At 40.1% G+C, this 25,239-nt stretch overlaps 2 protein-coding genes across 4 annotated transcripts; one reads left to right on the top strand and one right to left on the bottom strand.

Annotated features, from left to right (window-relative positions):
- The first annotated feature begins 968 nt into the window (after nt 1-968).
- tiprl (TIP41, TOR signaling pathway regulator-like (S. cerevisiae)) lies at nt 969-5,397 on the top strand. 3 transcript variants are annotated; one of them, XM_029849037.1, is made up of 8 exons: nt 969-1,044; nt 1,978-2,091; nt 2,417-2,596; nt 3,874-3,973; nt 4,084-4,215; nt 4,613-4,708; nt 4,774-4,836; nt 4,919-5,397. In XM_029849037.1, exons 1-8 carry the CDS (start codon nt 986-988, stop codon nt 5,045-5,047), a joined length of 873 nt encoding a protein of 290 aa, XP_029704897.1. In that variant the 5' UTR covers nt 969-985; the 3' UTR covers nt 5,048-5,397. The 3 variants fall into 3 exon arrangements, with proteins under 3 accessions (XP_029704897.1, XP_011609353.1, XP_003970797.2); XM_011611051.2 differs by lacking the exon at nt 969-1,044 and adding an exon at nt 1,059-1,274; XM_003970748.3 differs by lacking the exon at nt 969-1,044 and adding an exon at nt 1,060-1,479.
- Nucleotides 5,398-16,165: 10,768 nt separating this feature from the next.
- LOC101068708 (tumor necrosis factor alpha-induced protein 2) lies at nt 16,166-25,109 on the bottom strand. Its single transcript, XM_011611050.2, has 13 exons — nt 24,911-25,109; nt 23,582-24,144; nt 22,794-23,011; nt 21,667-22,417; nt 21,467-21,581; nt 21,149-21,259; nt 20,958-21,058; nt 20,675-20,785; nt 20,463-20,598; nt 20,223-20,345; nt 19,102-19,257; nt 18,085-18,206; nt 16,166-16,941 (listed from the first exon to the last, which is right to left on the bottom strand). Exons 2-13 carry the CDS (start codon nt 24,118-24,120, stop codon nt 16,623-16,625), a joined length of 2,802 nt encoding a protein of 933 aa, XP_011609352.2. The 5' UTR covers nt 24,121-24,144; nt 24,911-25,109; the 3' UTR covers nt 16,166-16,622.
- Nucleotides 25,110-25,239: the final 130 nt, after the last annotated feature.

The raw sequence follows: 25,239 nt of genomic DNA, 5'->3' as shown, positions 1-25,239 counted from the left end.
GTTTTCTTTCCACAAGCTCCAGTGTAGCATAACCTTTGAACATCAATGGAGTTGAAGTTACTAATTTACTATGTGGAAGCATTTGCACCTTCAAAATAAATGTCACATGTTTCACGTTTTGAAGCAAATCAATGTCACAAATATATAAATCACTTCAATTATCTTGCATTTAGGTGAACATGTACAGTAATGCATAGGATGTACACGATGTACATGTGCCACCTGTGCTCATTTCGCTAAATCCAGGATATAAAACTTACTGCAGAGGCAACACCGTTTCAGCCCTCAATTAAGGGCGTTTTACAGTTACTGGTAAATTGTTTTCTGGATGTTGCTTTAGATAAATATCATCAGTTAATTTTGTTTAAATTACAATTTGTGAATTGTGTAAACGTAATAAATCATAAGCTCACACCAATATTTTGCTTAAATGAGGAAAAAAAAAACCCAAACGAAATTTAAAAAAACTGCACTAACGATTTCTCATAATTTTGACTGAAATTAAATACGTTTTCGTTAGCATTTAACTTGCGATATGCTCCCATCTAGTGGATAAATGTCTCTTTGGGCTCTGGCTGTCTGCACGCTGGAGCGATCACAAAACACACTATCAACTTGCATTTTCTGTTTAATTATAAAAAATAGAGCTTAAGCTATTCTGTCTTCCAGGTTTGTTATGGAGGGCAAGGATGCCCTCTAAAGTTGAAAGGAAAAAGTGTAATTTTTTCAATGATTTGCTTTACACTTTGTGTAAATTTAATCATAGTAACATATCAAATCATTTTGAAGGCATCAATTTCTTGCGATAAGGACGATGCTTAAAGACTAAAACAGCATTTACAATTAAAAATGATGTGATGAGATATGTGTTATTCGAATACCTTATGGTTTGTTTGTTTGCTTGCTGTGTTTTTCAAAAGAAATTTCATAAAAGAAAAATCAGGAGAAACTGGCTCCTGAGTTGAACACTAGATGGCGATAGTACATGTGTCGCTGGGTGCAAACCGCCACAAAACAAGAATGGATGAGCACTTCTTTGAATTTGTAAGTGTGAGTTTATTTGGACTGATCCTCTGTCTTGGGTGGTGTGGATTAGTTTGAAATTGTGCAGTGACACGTCGATTTTGTATCGGTACAATTTAAGTATTAAGAGAACTATCAAAGAAACATAGCCTGCGCCACGGAACCTTTGCGCGAACGAAGCAGTCTTTGGTGGACAATTTAACACAGGCGGACCCAGTGATCTTCATTACAAGAACCACAAACAATACGAGGTATATAACATCATATAGACTGATTTAAAATTATACAGTGATCGGTCGATTTTGTACCGGGAAATTCAAGCAAGTGAATAAGAAAACCGTCAAAGAAATATAGCCCGCTCCACGGAACCTTTGCGCGAACGAAGCAGTCTTTGGCGGACAATTTAACATAGGCGGACCCAGTGCTCTCCATTACAAGAGCTGGAAACAATACGAGGTAAATGTATTTAAATGTTAACTTTTGGTGATTTACACCAATCGATAGTTTGATACTGCATCATAACTAATCAATATATGGTTGTCAGGACCAAAACAGTTTTTAATATTATTTTCCCCACTTTATCTTTGGAGATGACTGTTCATTTTAGCCTACCGGAGCACAGTTAACAGATAAAACACTGCAAATACTCACCGAATCAAACACATATACCATTGACTCATTTAAAACGTGCTTTATTGCAGTGGGGGCAGTTGCGAGCGCAGCTGATTGCATGTGAGGCCGTAGAAATGTTATGTCGTCCTGTTCTACATCTTCAAATTACAAAGCCAGTTTGATTTTTAATTGATATTTAAAATAGTTTTGTGTATTTCATATGTTTTGTGTGCATGTTCGACCAAGAGTACCGTATTTGCAGTATTGGTTTAACTTCATAGATTGTCACTGATATTTCATGCAATCCCTTTTATTTATTTATTTTGTAAACATCTTTTTCAGTCTCCTCACAATGATGCCACATGGTTTCAAGAGCAGCAAGCAGGACTTCACCTTTGGCCCTTGGAAAGTGACCGCATCCACAAATCATATCATGAAGTCCAAAGATATTGAAAGGTGACACATTCTTGAAGCTGCAGTTATCCCCAAAAAATCTGTCATTTTAAATAAGGTAGTAATTTTATCTATTAAATAAAAATAAAATTCCCCTCATTAAATCCTGGTTGTATATTTTCAATCCATGTTGACAGCATAGAGGTGAAACAATTAAATACTGTCTACATAAAACAAATTAGGCATTACAGTAAAAAAAATAAAACATTAATGAAAACATTAATTGTGAAGATGAATACCCCGGATGTACTTATGTATGTATAATATAAATCATCAAAGAATATATTCCTATTAATTAATCATTTTTTTTGTTTGTTTTTCTTCCCAGATTAGCAGATGAAATGAACATGCCATCACTCCCAGAGATGTTGTTTGGAGACAATGTTCTGCGCATCATTCACACTGATGGATATGGCATTGAATTTAATGCTATTGATGCTCTTAAGATAGTAAACAAAATGGAACATGCTGTCAAAGTGGCCTGTGCACAGGAATGGCAGGAGAGTAGGTAAGACCATTAGTGTCCTATCCTGGGTCAGGCGGAGGATTATAGGCTGATATGTTGTAGTAGTGTCTTTTCTGCTTTTTTCCTGTTACTTTTTTTTTCACCTACAAGTAAATGTATATGAAGGGCCATTATCTCTCTGAACTTGCACCAACTCACATTTGCCCTGAAGTTCCAGCAAAGTGGCTGCATGGAGTTAGCTTTGGGGTAATTCATTATTCTGGATCATTCTGACTCATTTCAACATGGAACCAATATAATGGTGGATGGAAAGTTAAATTACATGGGACAGTTTGAAAAAAAAATTCCGTTGAGTTAATTGTTTATGCTGATTAAAACTAAAATTGGCATGCTGATTCCAAAATTGCAGACAGTTTTTCTAGCATGTCACATTTTTTCCTGACAGCTTCCCTGATTCAACAAAAACGGTGTTCCCCAGTGTTATCAGTCTATAACAGTGGCGTTAGTAGCAGTAAAACATAATGCAAGCAGCCAGGATAAATGAGCTGAAAGTTCACCTTTGTCAGTAATAGTCTAAGTTGTGGACTCCTGTGTGGCCAATGATTGATGAGATTTTAACTGCGTTAGTCCAACTCACTCAGAAGTTTTAATGATCCTTCATTTCCAACACGTACGGTTGCTTCAAGGTCATTCTGCAAAAGGTGCGGGTTTTCTGCTGCAGAATTATGTGACTTAATCTTGCCAATCCTCTAACAAGATGATCACATTTAAGGAATAAAATATGAAGTGTTATTCAACCAAGCAAGCAAGCAGACATCCATCCATCTTAACATTAACTTTATCCATTAGGTGAGGATAACATAGAGAAAAAGACAACCATACACACTCATATTCACACCTGATGCCAATTCACCTATCTCCTAAATGCATGACTTTGGACTGTGTGAGGACACTGAACTACCTGGACAGAACCCACACAAACACAGCGAGGACATGCAAACTCCCCCCCAGAGGCTTTGAAACAGAACCTTTTTACTGCTGGGTGACAGCAATGTTGCATTTGCATTCAGCTTAATCTGAATCTCGGTAAGAAAAAAACACAGTTGTTGCTGCTTTTTGACCAGCTCCCTTTCTGACAAGATGGAGTAGTTATGAGGGTCCAGGTAAACTGACTTAAAGACTTCTGCCTTCGGCCGTTAAGGTGTGACGACCAACCAAGGCCAACAAATCACAACCCTGGACACAAGGTTGTCATTTGTTTAGTTAAGCTTAAAAATAATGGGAGGAAAAATACATTTCTTTGTATCTGTGTCTTTTAGAATGGATTCTGAACACTCCAAAGAGGTGCTGAAGCCATATGACTGGACATACACCACAGACTATAGAGGCACTCTGATAGGAGAAGACATGCAGATACAGGTTGGTCATTTTACAATTACCATATCATCCACAATTTCATTAAACTCCTGGTGTTTCTTTGAATTGATGGGCCTCTCCTGGTCTCTGTAAACCTGTCGCCTCATCTGTAGGTGACTAAGACAACCGAAAGAATTGACCTGGAGAAGCTGAAGGCCCGTGAGCAGATTATGTTTTTTGATGAAGTGTTGCTATTTGAAGACGAGCTTCACGACCACGGAGTCTCAATGCTCAGTGTCAAAATTGTGAGTTTCTTTATGAAATAGTATTTAAGTTGTCAACTCATTCTCTTAATCAAATTACTGATGTGTCCATTTGCTGATTTTTATGGATCTTATGATAATATCTTCAGGAAGGTTGCTTTAGGAAAAGCAATGTCCCTGCAAATTACAGAAGTCTGCTTGAGTATCCAAATGATATTCATATATTCACTTCATTTAAAATGGATCTTTGTCTACTACAGGCACTTGAGTTAAATGCATTCAAATAAAAAAGCAAAACACAGTTAATTTGTAACTGCATTTAATGTTGTTTTTCAGTAATTGGTGATCATTTAGTTTTTGCTTTTATTAATTTTCTCCAAAACCTCTGAGCACCAACTGACTGTAAGTTTTTTTTTTTTGAATGTCTGTAATGATGCAGAGGGTGATGCCGACCAGTTTCTTCCTGCTGCTTCGTTTCTTCCTACGAGTGGACAGAGTCCTGATCCGAATAAATGACACCAGGCTTTATCACGAGGCAAGTCGAGTTTAATGATTAGCATTATACCTATTTAAGAATTATTAATTGACCTTTTCCTACAGGCTGGAAAGAATTATATGCTGCGAGAGTTTAGCACACGTGAAAGCAAAATAGAGGAACTACAGGTGAGTGATGACAAATGAAAGCCCAGTTCATTAGAAAAGCATCTGCATGAATTGTGATAAATCACGTGTTTTATCTTCTCAGAATGTTCCTGCTGCACTCTACACTGATCCCAATGAGATCGCCCAGTACTTGACCCTGAAGTTGACAGACTGTGAGAAGCTGGAGCTTCCTGTCAGGCAGCCTCAGACTGTCAAAGAAGTCCTTCAATAAATGCAAGGTCCACATATGGGGTGCATGAGGGTTAACTAATAAGTGATTAAAAAAAAGTCTTATCACAGGAAAAAAGTACCCCATCCAGACATCAGTGCAGAAGTGATTTTAATGTCTAGGTACAGGTTCCAATTGTGTTCATATTTAAACTGATGATGTTTTATAGGGCACAGATTTCTGTTGAACATATTGCCCTGTGATATGAGACCTGTAAAGGCCTTTTAGGCCTTTGAATGCATTGGAGTTTTTACAAAGATAAGCAGACGGCATTGTAATCTATAATCAAGACTCACTGTAAATATGTCTATTGTATTTTTTTTACAGCAACTAATAAAAAAATGAAAAACTGATTTCCACACCTCCAATATAAATGTGAAAATTTATGTTTTCCTTGTGTTGGGTCATCCTTTATTGTTTTCAGACAATTAAAACCATTGTTAATAGTCACAGGCCCAGAAAGCCGTACATTAATGCAGCACGACAGAGATGAGCAGAAAGAAGGAAAGAAGGAAAGAACGAGTCTTATACATGGAGGAGAAAGCGTTATGTATGTTTTTCCTGCTTATAAAAAGAAAGTTACACTTCTGACAAGGGTTTCAATGAGACTAAAGTTTAAATTCTACGAAACAAAAGGAATTGTAACTCTTCTGATGTTCATCAACCTCAGAAAGATATCGTGGAAACAAGGATTTTTTTCATGTAGTGTTGAATTATGAACAACAGAGGGCAGCAACGCATCGTTTGGAGGTAAAGAAAAACCTTCAAGATGCCCTTTAAAAAGGATTTGCAATTTTACTTTCAAGTATATTTATATGTAGTTTATTTTATACCTTTTTACTTCTCTTTAAAACAATTCCATAATGCTGATACAATAGCAATACATTTTTTTCATGGATATGGTGTGCACAGGATGGAAGATATTCCTATACTGCCGGTGTCCTGTAGGGGTCACTAGTGAGCATATGTAAATAGCTCAGGGCTTTACCTCAGCGCACCTTCCTGCTGATGAACCTCAGCTGCTCTCTAGACGTTCAGCAGCAGTCAAAACGTCAATGACCTGTTGTGCACCACAGACGATACCAGAACACAGGTTGTTGAAACGCTAAGAAGTGTTGAAAAAGATGAGTAGATTCATGCGTCAAAGGTCAACCAGCCTATTGTTAAGTGTGAGAGGGCATGGCTGCAGCGCACCGTCAGCAGGAGGGCAGGGAGGATGTGCAGTCATTAGGCCTGAACTTTAACTCTGTGTTGATGAAAGCTGGAGGAGGGTTCATGGAAGGGTGAGTCAAGCTGCAGGACATTGCTGCTCACTGATAGAATGCTGCTGATGTTACCACACTGTATAATCTTTAGGTTTTCTAAAGTTGAAATCTGTAATATTATATCCTCATGATTGTAAAGCGAATTCATACAACATACAGATATAACATCTGCTCATTCCTTCAGTAAATTTTTTGCAATAATATCTGACATTTGTAGAGTTAGAGGCAATTTGTGTTCAGGTTTCTTTGGTCTGTCATTTCTGTATTTTATACAATATGGAAAATCTTTTATCTTTTTTAGAATTCCATTACAGGGCAGAATTTGTGAAATATTTTCATTATCTGATGAATGTCTGCTCTCATTTTTGATTATATGCATATGTATTGTTGTTGCTGCTATTCTTTTACTATAATCCTTTCATAAGTTTCAGTAAACAAAAAATGATATTTAATAATACCTGCACAAATATGATCTTCAACAAGTTTCCTGTTTCTCTGGTTCTCCTCACATTATATTTCATGTTTGTGTTTGGGATGCTTGCTGTTTAATTTTGCATCTTTCTCTTAAAAATAAATTCTTCGTTTCCCCTCCAGACAGACAAATCTCTTAACTGCCCAGATGCCAGTAATTTATTTATTCTTGGTTTTCTTCTATGATTGTTATATTCTAAATTCTGTGCAAAGTGAAATCTTGATTGGAACGCAACTTATTCATAATATTCCACAGATGGTGGACCAGTGTCCGCACAAGCAGCAGACCCACAATCGATCCTCTGAGTGACTTCAGGGTGAGGAATCTGCTGCAGGTCACACTCCCGTTCAGCCTTCCTGTCAACTCCCACGGAGAGAAACTACTGCCTCATTTATGCGTAATGTTGTGAGTTTTCTCCATCTTCTTCCAAACATTTGTTTTTCAGGAACACCTCTTCCTGATGGGGTACAGGACGCAACCTGCTTACGTAAATAAGCCGGGGGAGAAAGCGCGGGGTGCCAAAGGTGAGTCTCTGCTGCCATATTTCACATGAGGAACCATTGTTTAGCTTCACACTCCTTTCTTGCCATGCAAAAACAGTTTTCCGCCCAGTTGGAGTAGACTGAGCCAATAAATTTGTTGTTAACAGAAGGAAAAGACAACTTATGATCTTAAGACTTAGACAAAACAGCATAGGGGATAGAAATGCTCTGCCTTTTTTTTTTATTAACAGAAACTCAAATATATTATCAGTTTTTCGCACTGTATTATTGACTGGATCAAACATTGATTGATGTGCATTGATCAGGTACTCAAACACCTGCTGCTATAAAATTGAGACTGTTATGGGAATGTTTCAGGGTTTCCAAAAAGGAAAAGAAAATCCTTCGGGACAGACAATAAACTTCCTTTACAAATAACTTGTCTTAAGGATGTCCGTTTTCCACCCTGTTTTCCATGAAAAAAATCGGTCTGCACACTCACTTACTGTCATTCACACTCTTTATCCTGTCACTCATCTATTTTTGACCTCAGCACTTCTTTGGAATTATTGTGTGTGTGTGTGTGTGTGTGTGTGTGTGTGTGTGTGTGTGTGTGTGTGTGTGTGCGTGCGTGCGTGCGTGCGTGCGTGCGTGCGTGCGTGTGTGTCTATCTGCGTCTGTCAGTGATGGGAGTGGTGGTGGTGGTGGGGGGGGGGGGGTGATAACAATTAGATTCAATTAATCTTTATTTAAAGAGCATCTGTTATGATCACGATTCTTTCTCACCACTTTAGACGAACCCAAGATACCATGCATTATATTACCAGTTAAATGTAGATTTTGTATTATCATACATCACTACTAATACTATATACATCTAAGATTTGTATTTGGATATTTTTTTCTAATACAAAACACTGCAGATTGATCAATACCATAAAGTACACAAGCTTAACAAATGCTTGCAAGTTACCTCTCAACAGACAAGGTTATTTTAAAAATGTTTCTCATTTGTTTATCAAATTTATCATTTTTATAGTTTAAATAAAGCACTGGGTTTGTATTTAGAGTAGATGGCCAACAAGCAGAAACACAATCAACAATGAATGGAAATCATCATTCGTCTGAATTAGTTCACAGCAGCCCTCGTATTAATTATTTTAGTTGTTTGACAGCATTCATGAAAAAAGAAATATGTTCAAAATTGGATTCTTGATTTAAATTATACTCATATATGAATACATGTGAGAACGTGTAAAACGGATCTACTGTGCATTAGCATTATTTTATTAAAAAAAGGGTTCAATTGTTGATACAGGTATATTTCATTTAATTCATCAACAACATACATAAAGTCTAGATCTTTATAACTGCTAGGTCAAAACTTAGAAGTGACTTCATTTAATCATACTATCATATTTCAATATTGCTGAGTCTTAAATTATTCTCTTTAAATCAAACATTATGTGTACAGTTCTTATTTCAGTACTTCAGGTATGGCATATGTTGTATATGAATATCTGACTGTCTTTATTTATTAGGTTCTTTCAAAGAAACTTAAAAAATTAGATTAAATGTAAGAGCTTAAATGTATATGTATTTATGTGGCATGTGCCCCTTGCAGCTGAGAGGAAACTTCATGCAGACGCCTCACAGCAACCTTCTGAAGATATCGACCTTCAGACCAGGGCAACTTTTGACTGTCCTGCATCACACAGTGTGTCCTGTTTTCCCCCTCTATTATTTGTAGTCTTGTTGTTTCGTGGTCATCCTCCAGACGACTGGCATAACTCATGGATGTTGGGATTTTTTCCATCTTCTCATTTATCTCCGTATCGCTGGGCGACTGCAGTCACGCTGAGCATCCTGCTGTAATGAGGCCAGGTCTATGAGGCCAGGGGATGTGCTCGCATAAATACAGACATACAGGACCAACAAAGCCTGCCCCTGTTTTTTTCTCACTATTATATAAACGTCAAAATAGTTTAAACAAAGGAAAACAAATAACTCCACAGGTTGGGATGTTTATACCGTAAGTGGCATGAGGCCATGATCAACCTGACAGTAATATTTATATCCATGTATCCACCCAGGAAACATGTTTGTGCAATTCAACCCTTATCAACATTTTTTTGGTCAAATAAAACATATTCCTGCATATTTCTGGTCGCATTCCGAAGGGTTTTGCCAAAGTTTTTTTTGGATTGGCCCTTGAGCTAACTAAAGGGAACTTCCTGTGGAGCGTCTGGGACCACGTCGGAGTCTGATGATTTAATGTGACAGCTGATAATGAAACAAACAGGTTGGTGTGTCTGTTGGCTCTGATTTGGATTTGAGTGGACACTGGCAGGCTGCACCCTGGCCCTCTTTATCGCTAAATAAAGATCCACTTGGTGGATACACTTAGATAACATAAATCAGGATATCCCATCAGGAGTGACGAAGTGCACTATTGTTTTGGTTCAAGTGGGCAGCCATCCTGACAGTGTATACTGGTCATGAGGACGGGACGTTCTCCATTGAATTTCACATGGGTCCTGTCAGAAATCCCGATCTCGTTATACAATGAGTTACCCGAGGAGACCACATGCAAAACCAGCTAGTAGATGTGCTGCTTATAAAAGTTTAATGTGCTTCAATATCTTGATTGAATAAGTAAACTCCCCTTCATTTTGCAACTTTAATTAACCCTTGTGTGGTGTTCGGGTCTGTGGGACCCAGCTTGTGTTGTGCACCTGAATGGGTTAAATTTCAAGTTCAAAGAAATAAAAGTCAGTACGGTAGTTTTGAAAAACCTTGCTTCACTTTTAAATTTGTTTCCACTCATATCTTGATTTTAATTGATTTTCTTTATTATGTTTTAAATAATAAGTTATAAATGTGACTTAACAAAGGTAAAGGGCAAATATCAACCATATATATTGTTTATACTGCTTGTAATTGGGATAAGGTAAACATCTGTTCAGTATTTTAACATAAAAGTGTTTGATTGTGAGGCATTAAAAGCCACAAAATGCAACAGGTCCATCAGACCCACGAACGCTGGCTGAGTAACAACAATATGAACATTACTACAAGGGTTAACTACTATTTCAAAATGAGCGCTCAAAGGATATGTGAATAATATTTGGATTATTATTAGCGCTGAAATAATAAACATTGTATGTATGTCAGGTCCAACATCCAGGTTAATGGGAAAAGTTAGGAAAACTAATCCAGACCAAGACGTTACAATCCATCTTCTCAGAGGTAACAAGAAAGAAAAAGGAAGTAACTTGGAGGACAAGCTGAGTAGCTCATTCCCTCTCACCAGCACTGAGGAGGATGGTACCTCTGATTTATCATTGTAGTTTAACACCCAAAGAGCTTCATTAAAACCTCACGTAAGCCGCAACAGTTTCACTGTGGACATGTGTGGGAGTGCGTGCATGTGTGTCCTATGAAATGTAACAAATCAATTATAAAGGTGACTTTATAAATGACCTCAAAACTGAGGTTGTTAATCATTATTTTAATTAAGTGAAATTGTGTTTATTACCCCTGAGCAAACTTCTGCAAAGGGATTTTGCCTTCCTTTTGGTTTAATAGCCTTTACTGATGTAGAACTATTGAGGAAACACGTGCACATCCACCTACATATGAACATGAGGTGACCAAGGTGAATGAACTTTTATAGCTTCTTTTGATAGACGTGCTGCTGCTCTAATACCGCTCAAAGGCAACACTCAACACATATTTTCCCCATGAATACATTATTTTTTAGATCTTTATCAATCAGCAAAAGTGTGTAAGAAGTAAACAAACAGACAAGAGTGGAGGAATGAAAAGTGCATGTCAGTGTGAACAAAGTGCTTGTTGGAAAACAAACATCGAACAGAGCCAGATGGATTTTCCATTGCGGAGCTCTCTTAATGAGAGGAAGCAGGGGAGTGCTTCCCAGGGACTGCATTGTGATACTGTGGCCTGGTCTACCTTCAGCAGCTCGGTTGAAAGAATTTGGCCTTATGTCCTACCTGCCTGTCATAGTCAGAGATGGTAATCCCCACCTGGGGTGCAGCAGCATCCGCCCTCAGGCTAATATGAAAGGATGTCTGATAATGCACTCTAATGTTTTTCCTGTTCAACTCTGTCATTTCTTGGAACATAATAAATAAAAACAAGTGTAAAGTGCAGCACAAGGTCAGAGTCAGATCTAAATCTGAGAACTATTGTTGAACAGAAAGACTTTTGCTCTTTAACACAAGTTCATATGCAGCTTATATTTATGAACTTATTACCCCGCAAACATTTTATATATGCTCACACGCACACGCACGCACACACACACACACACACACACACAGGTGCGCGCACACACACAAAGCTGAAAACTTAAATGCCTAATGTGATGTGTGTAAGAATAATAACAGGATCTGTTAGAGAAAGTCTGAGTTCCAAGCAACATCAAAATCTTGAGCTCATTTCATCCACACTGAATAAAATTGCGCAGATGTCCCAGATGAGTGGTGACTTTCAACATTCAAGATTAGTACGGGCCCTGATGCTGTAGTGCCATCAACTGGCTGGCATCAGATGGATAATCAAATTAATCTGGTGTTGAGGGTCCGTTAAGATCTGATCATTCTTCCATGGATGGTCATTCAGGTAATGTTCTGGGCTGCTTTTAACCCACTCTGTAAAAAGTTTATTGAGAGCCCAAAATCACAAACAATGTTTGCCTCAGAGGGCCTTACAAGCTGCACAGTTGTGACATCCTAGACCTTTGAACCCGGTCAGGAAAAACTTAAAACCATTTTTTTGGAAAAAAAACAAAAAAAAAACCCCTCAAGGACAGCCATAGATGAGGGATCCCACTCCCTGGGATGGGCAGATGTGGAGTGGATTCCACAGAAAATTACCATTAACGTTAGTATTTAGAGTATATGGTCAATACTGCTACTGGAATTGTGGTATTGTCTGTCCAGAAGGCATTGATGCAGGATCAGCAAGGATCAGCAAGACAAGGATCAGCTAGACAAGAGAAAATGAAAATGAGATTTCCAATGAGGACAATCAGCTGACGCCCAAGGCAGCGATGCAGCCAGCCAGGATAGTCTCCGAGGTCTATCTGTAGCAGCTACAGAGTATCAGGGAGTCTCCTCAGTCTCCAGAGGAAGAAGTGTGGCTGTCTTACTGTTGTAGTGATGGCATTGTTGTGATGAGTTCACATCAGTCCCTCAGTGATGCGATGATGAGTGGAGGTTGTTGTTTTTCTAATCCAAAACACTGCAGATTGATCAATACCATAAAGTACACAGGCTTAACAAATGCTTGCAAGTTACCTCTCAACATACTTTTTAAAAATGTTTCTCATTTGTTTATCAAATGTATCATTTTTATAGTTTAAATCAAGCATTTATTGGGTTTGTATTTAGAGTAGATGGCCAACAAGCAGAAACACAATCAACAATGAATGGAAATCATCATTCGTCTGAATTAGTTCACAGCAGCCCTCGTATTAATTATTTTAGTTGTTTGACAGCATTCATGAAAAAAGAAATATGTTCAAAATTGGATTTTTGATTTAAATTATACTCATATATGAATACATGTGAGAACGTGTAAAACGGATCTACTGTGCATTAGCATTATTTTATTAAAAAAAGGGTTCAATTGTTGATACAGGTATATTTCATTTCATTCATCAACAACATACATAAAGTCTAGATCTTTATAATTGCTAGGTCAAAACTTAGAAGTGACTTCATTTAATCATACTATCACATTTCAATATTGCTGAGTCTTAAATTATTCTCTTTAAATCAAACATTATGTGTACAGTTCTTATTTCAGTACTTCAGGTATGGCATATGTTGTATATGAATATCTGACTGTCTTTATTTATTAGGTTCTGGTTTTGGCACCAGGATGTTACAACAGACCACCACAGCTCCAACTGTGGTGGTCACAAAATCATGTGTAAACAGGGAATAGAGGAGCAGGCTGAACACACATCCTGAGGAACAACAGTGTTGACAGCTAGGGTGTGGGATTTGGTAGTGCCTATTTGCACCGCCTGGGATTTGGCTGTCAGGAATTTCAGTATTCAGTTGCAGAGGGTGATGTTGAGCCCAGGTTCCCTGAGTTTCATGATGAGCCTGCAGGAAATGATGAACAGCAACCGATGGATAGCATTTTCACAATTGTGTTATTCTGCTGAAGGTGGGAGTGTGTAGTGGAGGTTAATGGGAGTGTGGAGTTTATAGAGGTTTTGACTAACCACTCGAGCACTTCAACATTGTGTCTCGAGTTGAGACTGGACCAAAATACACCACACAAGAATCTAGCTAGAATCAAATAAACACTATTAACGATGAAAATGTCTCCAAAGTGACATGCAGCAGAAGGTAAACCCCGATGGGAAACAATCTATTGATCTGGAATAAATCCCTAAAATAAAGTAGTTGAAAACATAAATTTAAACTTAAAACAATGATCCAAGGATTGAGAATCAGCCATGGAATGGGCAAAGACAGAAACCCAGGTTGTTTACTGATGAAATAGGTCAATCAAAGACAGTCAGTTCCAGGAATTCAGTCCTCAAAACTATGCTAGGGAGTATGACATGAAGATCGAACAGGCTGACAGATGATGTGAGCAGGGCTGAGGCCTAGCAGAGAAATAGCAGGGAACCCAGGCGTGTGAGATTGGCTGACTACCAGGACTGAGACACAGGTGCTGCTTGTTCAAACAGGCTGTGACAGATTAAGGTGAGTGGTAGTATTTATCATTTCTTAATCTTGGGGGACTACAGTCTCCATTGTCAGGGCAAAACAGACTGTGTCAACCCCCCCCCACCCCCACCCCCAAGGTATGGCTCTTGATATCCTCTTAAAAACATCAGAAGAACTCTTCAGGGGTGGAACCAGCCAGTTGAGTGAAGGAAGACTGATGGGAGGAATACAAAAATCCCGAACAGTCTATCTCCTCATGCGGGTGGGTAGAGGGGGTCTGAAGGCTAAAACTTCAGGAGTTTAAACAATCCATTTCTACAGCTGGGCAGGTAGCAGGTTTCCTCCCCATGGAATCGTCCCCTTCAGAATGGTTTGGAGATGAAAGAGTGTAGGATCCCTGATGGATAGACAAGCTAATCCAGATGTAGTCGTCTGAATTCAGCTATAAGGGTAGGATCAAGTATGTGCCAAGCCAGCATCCAAGGTCTCTCCTCTGGCCCTCAGTCCTCCCAGTCTACCAGATACTGCAGCCCCTCCCACGACAAAGTGAACATGGCAGATACAGTATCTGACCGAGTAGGCTGGACTGCCCCAATCACTCAAAGTGGTGGGCTTTAATGTATCTATTTTACCCTGGAAACATGGAAGGATGAATGCATCCGCATAGACTTGGACAGTTTCATCCTTACTTTCACAGGATTAATAATTTTGAAATGCCCGCTGAAGTGCGGGGGGCATTTCAGCATTGCTTTCTGTTGGAGACAGGAGATGAGAGAATAAGGCACATGATTAAAGACTCTGATCATTAAGGCGGTAATCATGACGGTAGTTAATTAATTGTGGCTAATGTGGCTGCAAAAACCATGATAAGAAGGTCTCTAGTAATCATTGAGAGATGAGGCCACCATCTCAGTATTGATGGGTGGTACTTCTTCCTTAGTGCTCTTTCTCAGGGAAATATTTTAATATTTGAGTAAAGAACATTCTCTACAAAGTGGTCAAGTCATAGGTGCCAGAAGGACTGCACAGTCATCTTCCCATTCAGGAAGACAGGAAGAGTCCTCCTACCAACAGCACCAAAGACCAGTCTGCCAAATTACAATGAAACAATGACGTGGCCAAGTGCGTATTCTGGGACATTTCATGACTAAACTACCAGGCAATGTCAATAGGATTGTTTTATTTACATAATGACTCAATAAAAATCCAGCACGTATACTCCAGCCATTGCCCCATGGTTTTTTCCTGACCAATCCAGGTTATTGTTAATGCACGCACACACGCACGCATGCACGCACGCACGCACACACACACACACACGCACACACACACACACACACACACACACACACACACACACACACACACTTTAAAAAATGTTTAATTTTAAGTTATTGTAAGTTATAGAATGTCTCCAAAGAAAAGACCTGTGAAGTGTGTGGTTGAATAAAATCTTTCGTGGACTCACATCTCATTCTTTCTTTTTCAGTCTTAAATATTTTTTAAATATAGGCATTTTTGGATGAAAAGGTTTTTTTTGTTTTTCAGCTCCAATTATTTTCAGTGCTTTTGTATTTATGAAATTAAACAATACTGAGGCCAAAACAAACATGTAAATGATCTGATGCTGTTTTTTGCTTTTCTATCTCTTTTCTTCTTACACCTCTAATATTAAAGATGTAGTTGTCATTTGTGAAGCTTCCCCCCGACGTGTGATTTTCTGAATTTATTAGGAAAAGCCCATACCATCCAAACAGAGGAAGTTTCCTCCTAGCACATAATGTAAACTTGGCTCCAATAAAGGCATCTGTTGGCACCTCACTGGACAACAGGAAATCTTTGTTTAACCAAAAACATCCAGTTGTTGGCCTCAGGGTGGATGACCCCCGTTGTTGTACAGTGGCAGAACGTCATATAGTAGCCGTGGTGGAGCCCAATATTTTAAGCTCGGACTTTGCAAAACAAAGCAACCATATTTTATGCTAAGCCAGTACGTGCACTCTGTATGTACCAGCAGAATTGGCTGTGCAACAGGAAGTGTCAGTACATTCAATATATCACAGTACGTCCTGACTTTCTCAGCGAGCACGTCACGTAAAATACAAAGAGGTCAGAATGAGACAATAAGAATGTCCAGAGTTTAATACTGTGGCACAAATTGGTGCAGGACACTCCAAATGAATCTTGAGTCAATTAAGTCCATGTTTTTATTGTGTTTCTCGTAAAAGTTTCACTTCATTCACACTGAACGTTTAAAACATTTACACTTTTACACACTAAATAGTTGAAACACACGGAAAAGGGGTGTAAATGTATTTTTGGCTAAATCAAAACACATCATATTACATCTGCTGGGTTTTTGAAAGATAAGATGTAATGTGTTGCTTTTTGAGGATAATGAAAAAGCTCTTGCTTGTTTACATAGATGGTAACAGGAAAGTGTATAAAATCACGCCGAGTTATTGGAATTACATTTTCTCTAATACGTGTCTGTTTGAAGATGTTTGGAGACATATGCACATCAATCATTCATGAGCATGGACAGTACAAAGAGTACCTGAGGTCAAGTTTCAATAAGCATGTTGATGTTGAAGGGAATTTGCAGTCAAGGTGTACATGTATACATTTCATTTCAAATGCCCACATCTACTCCTCTCTGTGAATTTTATTTATGTCTTCCACATTCTGGTTCTCCACAAGTTTAGCTGTTCCCACATTCCTTATCTTGTGGTTTCGCCTCGGACGATGCTCAGAGAACCAGTTGGATACTGTCATGGCGAGACGGCGCAGACCCAGGCTGACGCAGTGCACCTCTGAAGTGATGGGAATGTCAGAAAAGAGCGCACGATCCCGGCACATGGGAGCACTGCTGCATTCAAAGTCTTTGACAATGTTGAGGATCTCTTGGCGCTCTGCCTGTCGCATCATCCCCCGAACGTTCAGCAAAGTGGAAACATGCTTTTTCCTGTGGAAAGGAGGATGGAGGCAGGAAGACAGGAAGATGATTCTGCACATACTATAAATATGTGGAGTTTTGACTCTTTTTTCATTTTGTAATAATGAAGGCTGTAAAGAACAAAATGATTTTGATAGATCTGGACTAGAAAAACTGATTTTCATCAAATATCAATGCTTAAACTGTCAAGACCTGATGCCAATTTTACATTCGCAGCGGCTGCTAATACAAATGAGTAGATACATTTTACACTCAAAGATGTATTATAAATGATCATCTTCAATAAATAAATGAAAACTTCAATATTTTAAATGTTTATATATATTTATATATTGTAAAACAGAGTTTTCATTCTTGAAAGCTACTGAAGATTGTAAAGAATCCACTATCCAAATTTGAATAAATATTTCACAATTTCTAAACAAGACGTGAGATTTTTATTTATTATATACTAAGGGAGCATCTGCAATTCAGATGCATGTTGGTAAAAAGACAAAATATGTGTTAAGTGCCCGACTTATGGGCCATAGCTGTTAAATGAAGCATTCCGAAAAGTCAAAGAAGGTCAGCAGCCTTTGATCTCCTAAAATATCAGCAGGGGATGCCACACAGTAAACAAAGGGGTCTAGTCACGGGTGAGTTAGCATGCGTGCTGCTCTGAGCCACTGTTTTTCTGGAATCCTCTACACCTCAGCCTTGTTAATTCTAAATGTGGCACCAGTCTGTCTCAGGATGGCAGGAACAGGAAATACTCGGCAGCAGTTTCCTGTCTGCTCCACTGAGGCTTCTGCGTCACATGTGGCTGCCAACATGTCACCTGATTCTTAATGTGTTCACAAACAGCCTCAGCAGCTGGAACTCCCCTCTGAGCCCATGGAATCTCATCCATTCCCAAGATAGACCAACATGCCTCTCCAGAAATAGCACATTAATGTAGATATGTTCCCATGGCTGCTTTCCATATTTGGAACCATTGTCACAAAAAAAACATCAGATTAACTTTCTACCAAATTTCTTGCTTTGCCTGGCTAACAAAGCTAGCACTGTGAATGATCTGGCAAAATAATGAAGGAAAAAGACAACATATAGAGACTTCATTGATGCTTCATAGAGCAAAAACACTTTAACTCGGTACATTTCAACAGCACTCACCGTATATCTGGAAACTCTTTCACCAGTATAGCAACTTCCATCTGGATGGATGGAGTATCTTCTAGCAAAATGATGTCGGCCATGTGACATAGGACACTGTCTAACCAGGATGAGCTTGACTCCTGGAGTAGAGACACAGCTTTAAGTAACATAAAACAACTGGTTCACAGCAACTGAGTTGTCTTTGATTGTCCTTCCATTCAGAGAATTCCCACCCTGCATTTTTCCCTTTTCCAGAAACTTCCTAGCTCTCTATTCTTGAAAAACAACGCAGAGTAGGAAGAGATAAGCATTTGTCTTTGTCCTGTCTTTGAAAGGGAAACAACACTCTGACATCTTGGTGGCACAAATGTCTGTCTTTTCTATTAAGACATTTGGATATATAAAGTATGGGTCACAGTTTGCAGCAGTGACATTCTCTCAGTTCCCCAGATTGCTCACAAACCTTTACCCTGGAAAGGAAACTATTGATTCCTTTGGGGGACAGAGGGAAACCTTTAAGAAGGTAATGGAATTGAAAGCAGAGCCCATTTCTCGTAACATTCTTGTGAATATTATTTAGACAGCTATTAATGCTCTCCTCCTGTTTATTCGCTCTTTCCATAGACACTTCATTCTGACCCTCAGCAATAAAGGCCATCGGAGCCATCCCAGAGCTACATCAAAGCTGGCCGGCTGACAGGAAGAGGAAGTTCCTTCTGAGCGCTGTGGCATCCTGTTGTCAGCCAAGGTGACGGACACTTGTTTGAACTCACACACTGAAAGGGGGCAAATGCCAAGCTGCCAGGCCCTGCATTTCATACCGTCTTCCGCTTCTGGTAAGTGCTAACGTAAGCCCGGTTCATCCATCTCCATCTCAATGACAGATTCCATTTTTTAGAGTTCACTGTATCAACATCGTCTGAGTTATCCCTGACCTGGAAAGTTCCAGGATCAACCTGGATTCACAGTGAGCGGGACTTTGATTTCTCCACACCAGCCACCCAACAATAATGGCTGATATGAGTTCAGACTTACCAGGTCCTTAAACAGCCCTTTCAGCTGTTTAGCCTCTTCTTGCATACGGAAAGCCATCCTCTTTCTCATTTTAGATGATGTGCACATGATCCTTCCTCGCATAATAGCTCGGACATATTCCACCAGGACCCGCCGGTGGACCTCACCCACCAGTGTCTGTGGATCACACATGAAAAATAATGGCAGACTCAAAACCCTTCAAACCTACTACAAATGTTTTTTTGTGGAAACAGTCTTGGGTGTTGGTGAGACTGGTCGTGAGCGTAATTGGTGACCATGTCAAGGAAATTTCATTTTAAAACCTTTTGCACCTCCTCTGAGAACAATGTTAGAAAAACACACATTTTCTATTCAACAAAATATGTATAAAGATACAGTGTGGGGGGATTACAAAGGGGAGGAAGGCTCCTGGGTGAAAGATTAAATTAGAAACGTAGCTGCTTCTCTTTCCAGCTCTGTTAAATGGAGCATGTCTTTGAGCCGTCCCCGATTTATGGGTTGTTTTTATGTGAAACCATGTTACACAATATCTAGTGAATAGCTTTTCTTGTGTAAATGTAATGAATTTACAAAAAATTAATTTCTGACTGACAGTCAGCACAGCTGCTCCATTTTATGCTGTCTCAAGTCATTTCTGATGAAGCAGCTCTGTTCTTTCCAGGTATTTTCAGCTACTTCTGAATCCTAAAAAAAAGGATTTTCTTAGCTACACCTACACCACATTTTATAATTGCCCCGTAAGGTGAAACGTTGTAGGGTGTACATATACCTGGGGTGTTTAGTGGCTGAGCCTGTTTTGTTTAAACCTAAAGGAGAAAAGTACTTAACAACAGGAAGGGGGTGCGGTGAGGAGACACAGCAACACAATAACTGCCCGCTTTTGGACAGCAAAGGTTTTCTTTCTTTTGTTTTTGTTTTTGTTTTTTTAAACATAAAACCGGTATGATCTAACGGTTTACAGTATCATATAGTGTAAGTGATTTAGAAGGCTTCACATTAAGAGTGCTAATCAACCAATAGGCAACACTGTTGTGCTTGATGGACAAACAGGAGCATACAGGACAACGTACTGTACATTCAACAGGTATTCTTTCCATAAGAACAAGAAGTCTAAAGGTTACCTGGTAGGGCGGAGAGTCCATCCTTGTGAATTTTTTGAAGTGTTGTTTAATGCTGGCTTCAATGGCTTCAAAGGACTCTGTGTTGTTGAGCCATTTTCTCTTTATCAGTTTGTCAAAAAAAGGCTGAAAAAACACCAAGTTCCGAATAACAAAGTTCACAAAGAGAATTACACATTATTCTTTGTGCTGTGCAAACGATTCTACTATTTTACAAGTGTTACTGAGTGGTAAAAGACTCACCCGGATGTGTTCAAACAGTCTTTCAGTGAGGACCCTCACCGACTGGTTGACGATCCGGTCCAGGGACGAATTAGCTCTCTGAGCCGAGTCTTCACTGCCTTGTGGGTCACACTGCCTGCAGTGCTCCACTAAAGAGCTACGAGGTAAAGGTGACAGATTACGTCCAAAACTCTTTTCAACACTGAAACACAGCAGGTGAATAATGTGTGTACCTGAGAGGAGGGCAGCAGTTGACCAGAGCTATGGTCCTGGAAACGTATCCTTCCCCTCGGTCTCCAAATTCAGCCTGAGTGTTATGGAACATCTCCACCTTCCTCTGAAAACTGGACATGCAGAGGTTTCATGAGAACCCCATCTGGAGTTGGATATACTGCATATTGTTCAGAACAATATCAATCAGGTATTTTATAATACATGTGGATGAAGGTCTGAGTTAAGTTTTAGTTTAGTTATTGTCTGATTTGGGACCCTTTTCCCCCACATTTGTAGCCTCACCTGTAGAGAAAGTTAGCTAGTCCTGTTAGACTGCAGCGAGCCACTCGTGCCCCAAGAAACTGGTTCACAGCTGTAGATTTGTCCAAATCCACCTTCAACCGCTGTATGACATAAATAACAGCACTTACAGATGGTAAACTTTGCATGTACTGTGAGAATTTATAAATAATTGCTGATGTGTGATGATATACCTGGATGACTGATCGGGCCAGGTGGGACTGATAGTCTTCTATGTGCAGAGTCTGTGCCCATCGCCTCTCCTCTTCCTCCAGAATCTGAATCAGTTCGATTGTCACCTTTTCCTGAAATAATACCAAAAATGTCAAATGAACTGACTCTTAAAATTAGCTAGAAATGCCAGTTTTACTCAAACGGCTGCTGCCGTTTAAGGATGGCAGCTTGAAATGTTTTGGATGGTTTTTTTTTAAAGATGAAAACATGGCTAAGTATCCAGTTTCCAACATTAGGTGGAATCCGCACCCTCTCGCTCAGAGATGGTAAAATCTTACTCTGACAATGCTGATGCAGTCTTCCTCCAGCCTGTCCACGGTTTGTTGGGGCAAGATAGGTTCTAATGTTTCATAGTTGATTGGAGAGGCTGTGCAAATGGTTCCCAGAACATCCCTGAGAAATTTGCAAAAGGTTACCAATGACAAACAAAATCTGCGCCACCTTTATTGCACAGAAACAGCCAAGATTCCCGTCTTACCTGTTGTAGATGTTGAAGAACCAGTCCAGCAGTGCATAGACGTCGGTAATCTGCAGGGGGCCGCTAGTAATGGTTCGGAGACGTTTTGCCACAGCTTTATGGTAACTTTCCACATAAACCTGGAAGGCAGCGAACTCTTCCGGATATATGGACACTGCATTCTTCCTCGCTGCATCCAGGTCATCCACCATCCGGCTTCTCAGCCGCTCCAGGTATGAGGCCAGCTGGCCAGCCTGAGTGTCTACCTGATGTGGAAGGCTCCAGTCTGCAGCCTCGGCCACAGCCTGCCGCCACTTCATCTTCAGATGTCGAGGACGCTGGCTGGCCCAGACCTGCTGGCCCTCTCGCTTTGGATTGGTTTCCAGTCTAAGGGCACAGGCAGCATCAGCATGTTCCTCTTGTTGGATGACCAACACCACCAGTCCAAGATTGGGTCCAGCACTGGGCTGACGGAGGGACTCCCGAACTACATCCCACATTTCCCTTTGGAGGGCCTCATACAGGAGCTCCACATCTTTCGCCTTCCTACGGCTAGAGTCCAGTGTTGCATTTGAGCTGAGGGAGTCATCAATGGATGAAGACACTAATGAGCTCACTCCCAGGGGAATGCTGGGTGAATGAGGGGGCGTAAAAGTAGCGGTAGCTGTGGTTGGGAGGAAGGACAGCAGCTCACACTCTCGCTCCAGCTCCTGAATGTGTGTGTCGGCCAGGAGAAGGTCCCTGTGGTTAACCAGCTGCAGGATCTCCAGCACTGTGGATCAAGCACAAAAACATTGGCTCTGTCTACTAGCAACAGTTACACATGGTGCGCACAAACAGGAAGATGGTGTAGCTGCTGAATTCTCATAAAAGTGGGTTATTTTTGCAAAACAAAAAGCTCTGTGTGGAGTTTGTGAACAGTAGCTAAGATCAGCTTCTATCTATAGGTAAATACGGGAAGTGCAGTCATTTCCTGATTGCACAGTGTGGTGGTATTTGAACCCGTTGACTCAGGATCTGAGTCTTTAGATTCTTTAGAGATTCACATAGGGGAAATGCATTGCTGAAACCTAATAATAAAGTGAGATCTATGTGTTCTGTCTCATTTTAAAGCTATTAAGTATTAACAAGATCGGCAGTTATATTACCTGAGAGGGGGTCTTTGGTTTTGACCACAGCCTCTTCCTCCTCCTTTTCATCTTCAGTTTCTTGGGACATCTTGTCTGACAGAGATTCCCTCTTCAGCTTGCCAAGGCTGACCATCTTAAATAAGGAGGGCCGCCTGCAATTCTCCAACTCAGCATCCATGTTGAGGTTTCCACCGGGCAGGCTGTCGCTGCGCTCTTCCTTACGTCGCCCTGGAAAGCTGAGCAGCGACAGTAAAGATGATTATGAAACCAAAACATTTATTCTTTTGCTATTTATGAAAGATTTTTGAGTATTATAATGGAGCTGGGTAATATAGACTAGTTGTTATTCTGTTGCAGAGTTGGTTATATTTCTAATTATAATGAACAGTTGATATTCTGCATGTACTAATTGAAGCAAAAATAAAATACACATTATAAAGGATTTAAAATTAAAAGCACAATTGTAAGTGCAGGGACAGCAGTCTGTAGGGGTCTGGGCTGAGAAGGGATAGAGCGGTCAAGAAAAAAGAAAACCTATACGTGCACGTGCCTGAACAACATATTGTCTAAGAACAAGCAGACAGAAATTCTTACAGCATTCACTTCTTTATCAAGTGATCAATTTTTCCCACTGGACTCCCGAAAACATGCTTGGACAACTGATTCAAAGGAACTGTACTTCAGTTGTTCAAGCAGTATTGTTCCCAAATTTTGGAAACTGTTACTGTACAATCTGATTTAATCACAGATGTACTGCCCGCATCCTCTAATGCATCTTTTTTATTGATTGCACATTGAATACTCACCGCAGCAGGGTCATAATTCCTTCAGAACCCCTCCGCAGGCCTGTCATTCTTTCTCTCTCTGGTGGGAGACTGTTCGAGTCACCTGGGCGGTAGTGGGGGGAGTTGTTGCCCCATACATTGCGCCCAGAAATGCGGAGCCCCTTCCCTAATTTTCCAAGGGTTTTAAGAGGCGACACTCCACAAATGCGCCCCAGGGTGTTCTTGAGAGGTTTCCCTTTAGGATTCCCTGTCCCACGTTTCTCTGCGTTCAACTCATTTTCCTCCTCTTCATCATCACGGGAGGACCTGAGATGGAGGTTGCTCCTGACCTCCCCCATGATAAGCCCCACATCGCCCCCGTTTCTGGCATCATCTTCCAGGTCAACATCCTCAAAGGGGTTCTTGTTCAAGTCCTTCAGGTCATTCAGCTCCTTTAAATCATTGAGATGGTTCAAGTCTCTGAGGTCCAAGTCCAGCCGGGGAAGGATGAGTTCTCCGGTCACTCTGGGGAATTCGTGGCAGCTCTTGGACCTTCCTGGTAGCTTCTTCAAAATGGGCATGGTTGTGCAGAAGATTTGAACAAACTACAACACAAGAGGGCAGAATTAAACATGCCAACTGTATAAATAAAGGCTCTAGCTTAATGACAAATCAGTTTATATATCTGTAAAAACACACTAAAAATGGAGCTATACATCTTAACAACGCCGTGTGTGTTGCTACAAACCATGATAAGCACCTGTACCAACTGTAGGTTTAGTTCAGAACTGAACCGTATAAACACGCATCAGTCTGTGGGAGGATTTATTTTAAGTGGTCTGTCAGCTGTCAGATTGTAAGCGGAATCAAAAACATCCTTTTCCATTCTGCTTATGCAATGCATTGCAGTAAATAGGAAATCTGCTTTCATAATATTGCTGCTGCAACACGTGCTGTACTATAGGCACGCGTGAATTTAACAAAATAATCAGGATATAAATTAAGATAAGCATCAATAGTGGCAGATAAACACGAGATACAAATATTCCTTCTTCAGAGATTTACCTATTTTCGTGGTTGATGATTTCATTCTAAATCAAATTGTGTTTTTGGGTAAAATTTCCTTTGAATTAAACCTTAATATCAACAACAGAACGCTATGAATGTAATGTTGACTTTTAACTTCAAAAAAATCTGTTTTCCCATGTTTTTGAAATTACAAGCAAATAAAAAATAAAAAGCATAGTTACCACTGGCTATATTTTCAGCACACTCACAGACACCTAACAGTCTAGTTATAATCTAGTTTATCAACAGAGTTACCACCATATCTCCATAAATGCAGTATCAGACGATGGACACGTAGCCTACCTGATGAGCTTGGCTTGCAGGACTTCAGTTTCTCATTCTGGAGTGTGTTTTGTGCGTCAGCTGCAGGCCTCCAGCGTGTGTGCATGTGTGTGAGAAGGACTGATGAGTGCCTGAGAGTCATCAGTGACTCCAGAGAATAACGTGGCTGCCCGTCGCTTCCTGAGGGGTTCTATTGTGGTTGAAGGTGATATGTTTTCCTGAGGAAAGGCCTGTCCCGTCCTTTACTCCCCCTCCTACACCACAGACACTTCACCCCCACTCCCCAATTCGCTTCCACACACATGCACACCCGAACCCTTGGGACACTACCAGTTACAATAATTGCAATA

This window comes from Takifugu rubripes, chromosome 15 (genome assembly GCF_901000725.2).
Source record: "Takifugu rubripes chromosome 15, fTakRub1.2, whole genome shotgun sequence".
Lineage (NCBI taxonomy): Eukaryota > Metazoa > Chordata > Actinopteri > Tetraodontiformes > Tetraodontidae > Takifugu > Takifugu rubripes.
This window is presented reverse-complemented; position numbering and strand designations above follow the sequence as displayed.

Coding starts and splice junctions, on each gene's coding strand:
- tiprl (XM_029849037.1), top strand. CDS start 986: ATGTGTCGCTGGGTGCAAACCGCCACAAAACAAGAATGGATGAGCACT. Junction 4,216..4,612: donor CAATGCTCAGTGTCAAAATT/GTGAGTTTCTTT, acceptor GTAATGATGCAG/AGGGTGATGCCGACCAGTTT. Junction 4,709..4,773: donor ACACCAGGCTTTATCACGAG/GCAAGTCGAGTT, acceptor CTTTTCCTACAG/GCTGGAAAGAATTATATGCT.
- LOC101068708 (XM_011611050.2), bottom strand. CDS start 24,120: ATGCCCATTTTGAAGAAGCTACCAGGAAGGTCCAAGAGCTGCCACGAA. Junction 22,418..22,793: donor AACCAAAGACCCCCTCTCAG/GTAATATAACTG, acceptor CTTGATCCACAG/TGCTGGAGATCCTGCAGCTG. Junction 21,582..21,666: donor TTCTTCAACATCTACAACAG/GTAAGACGGGAA, acceptor CAAATTTCTCAG/GGATGTTCTGGGAACCATTT.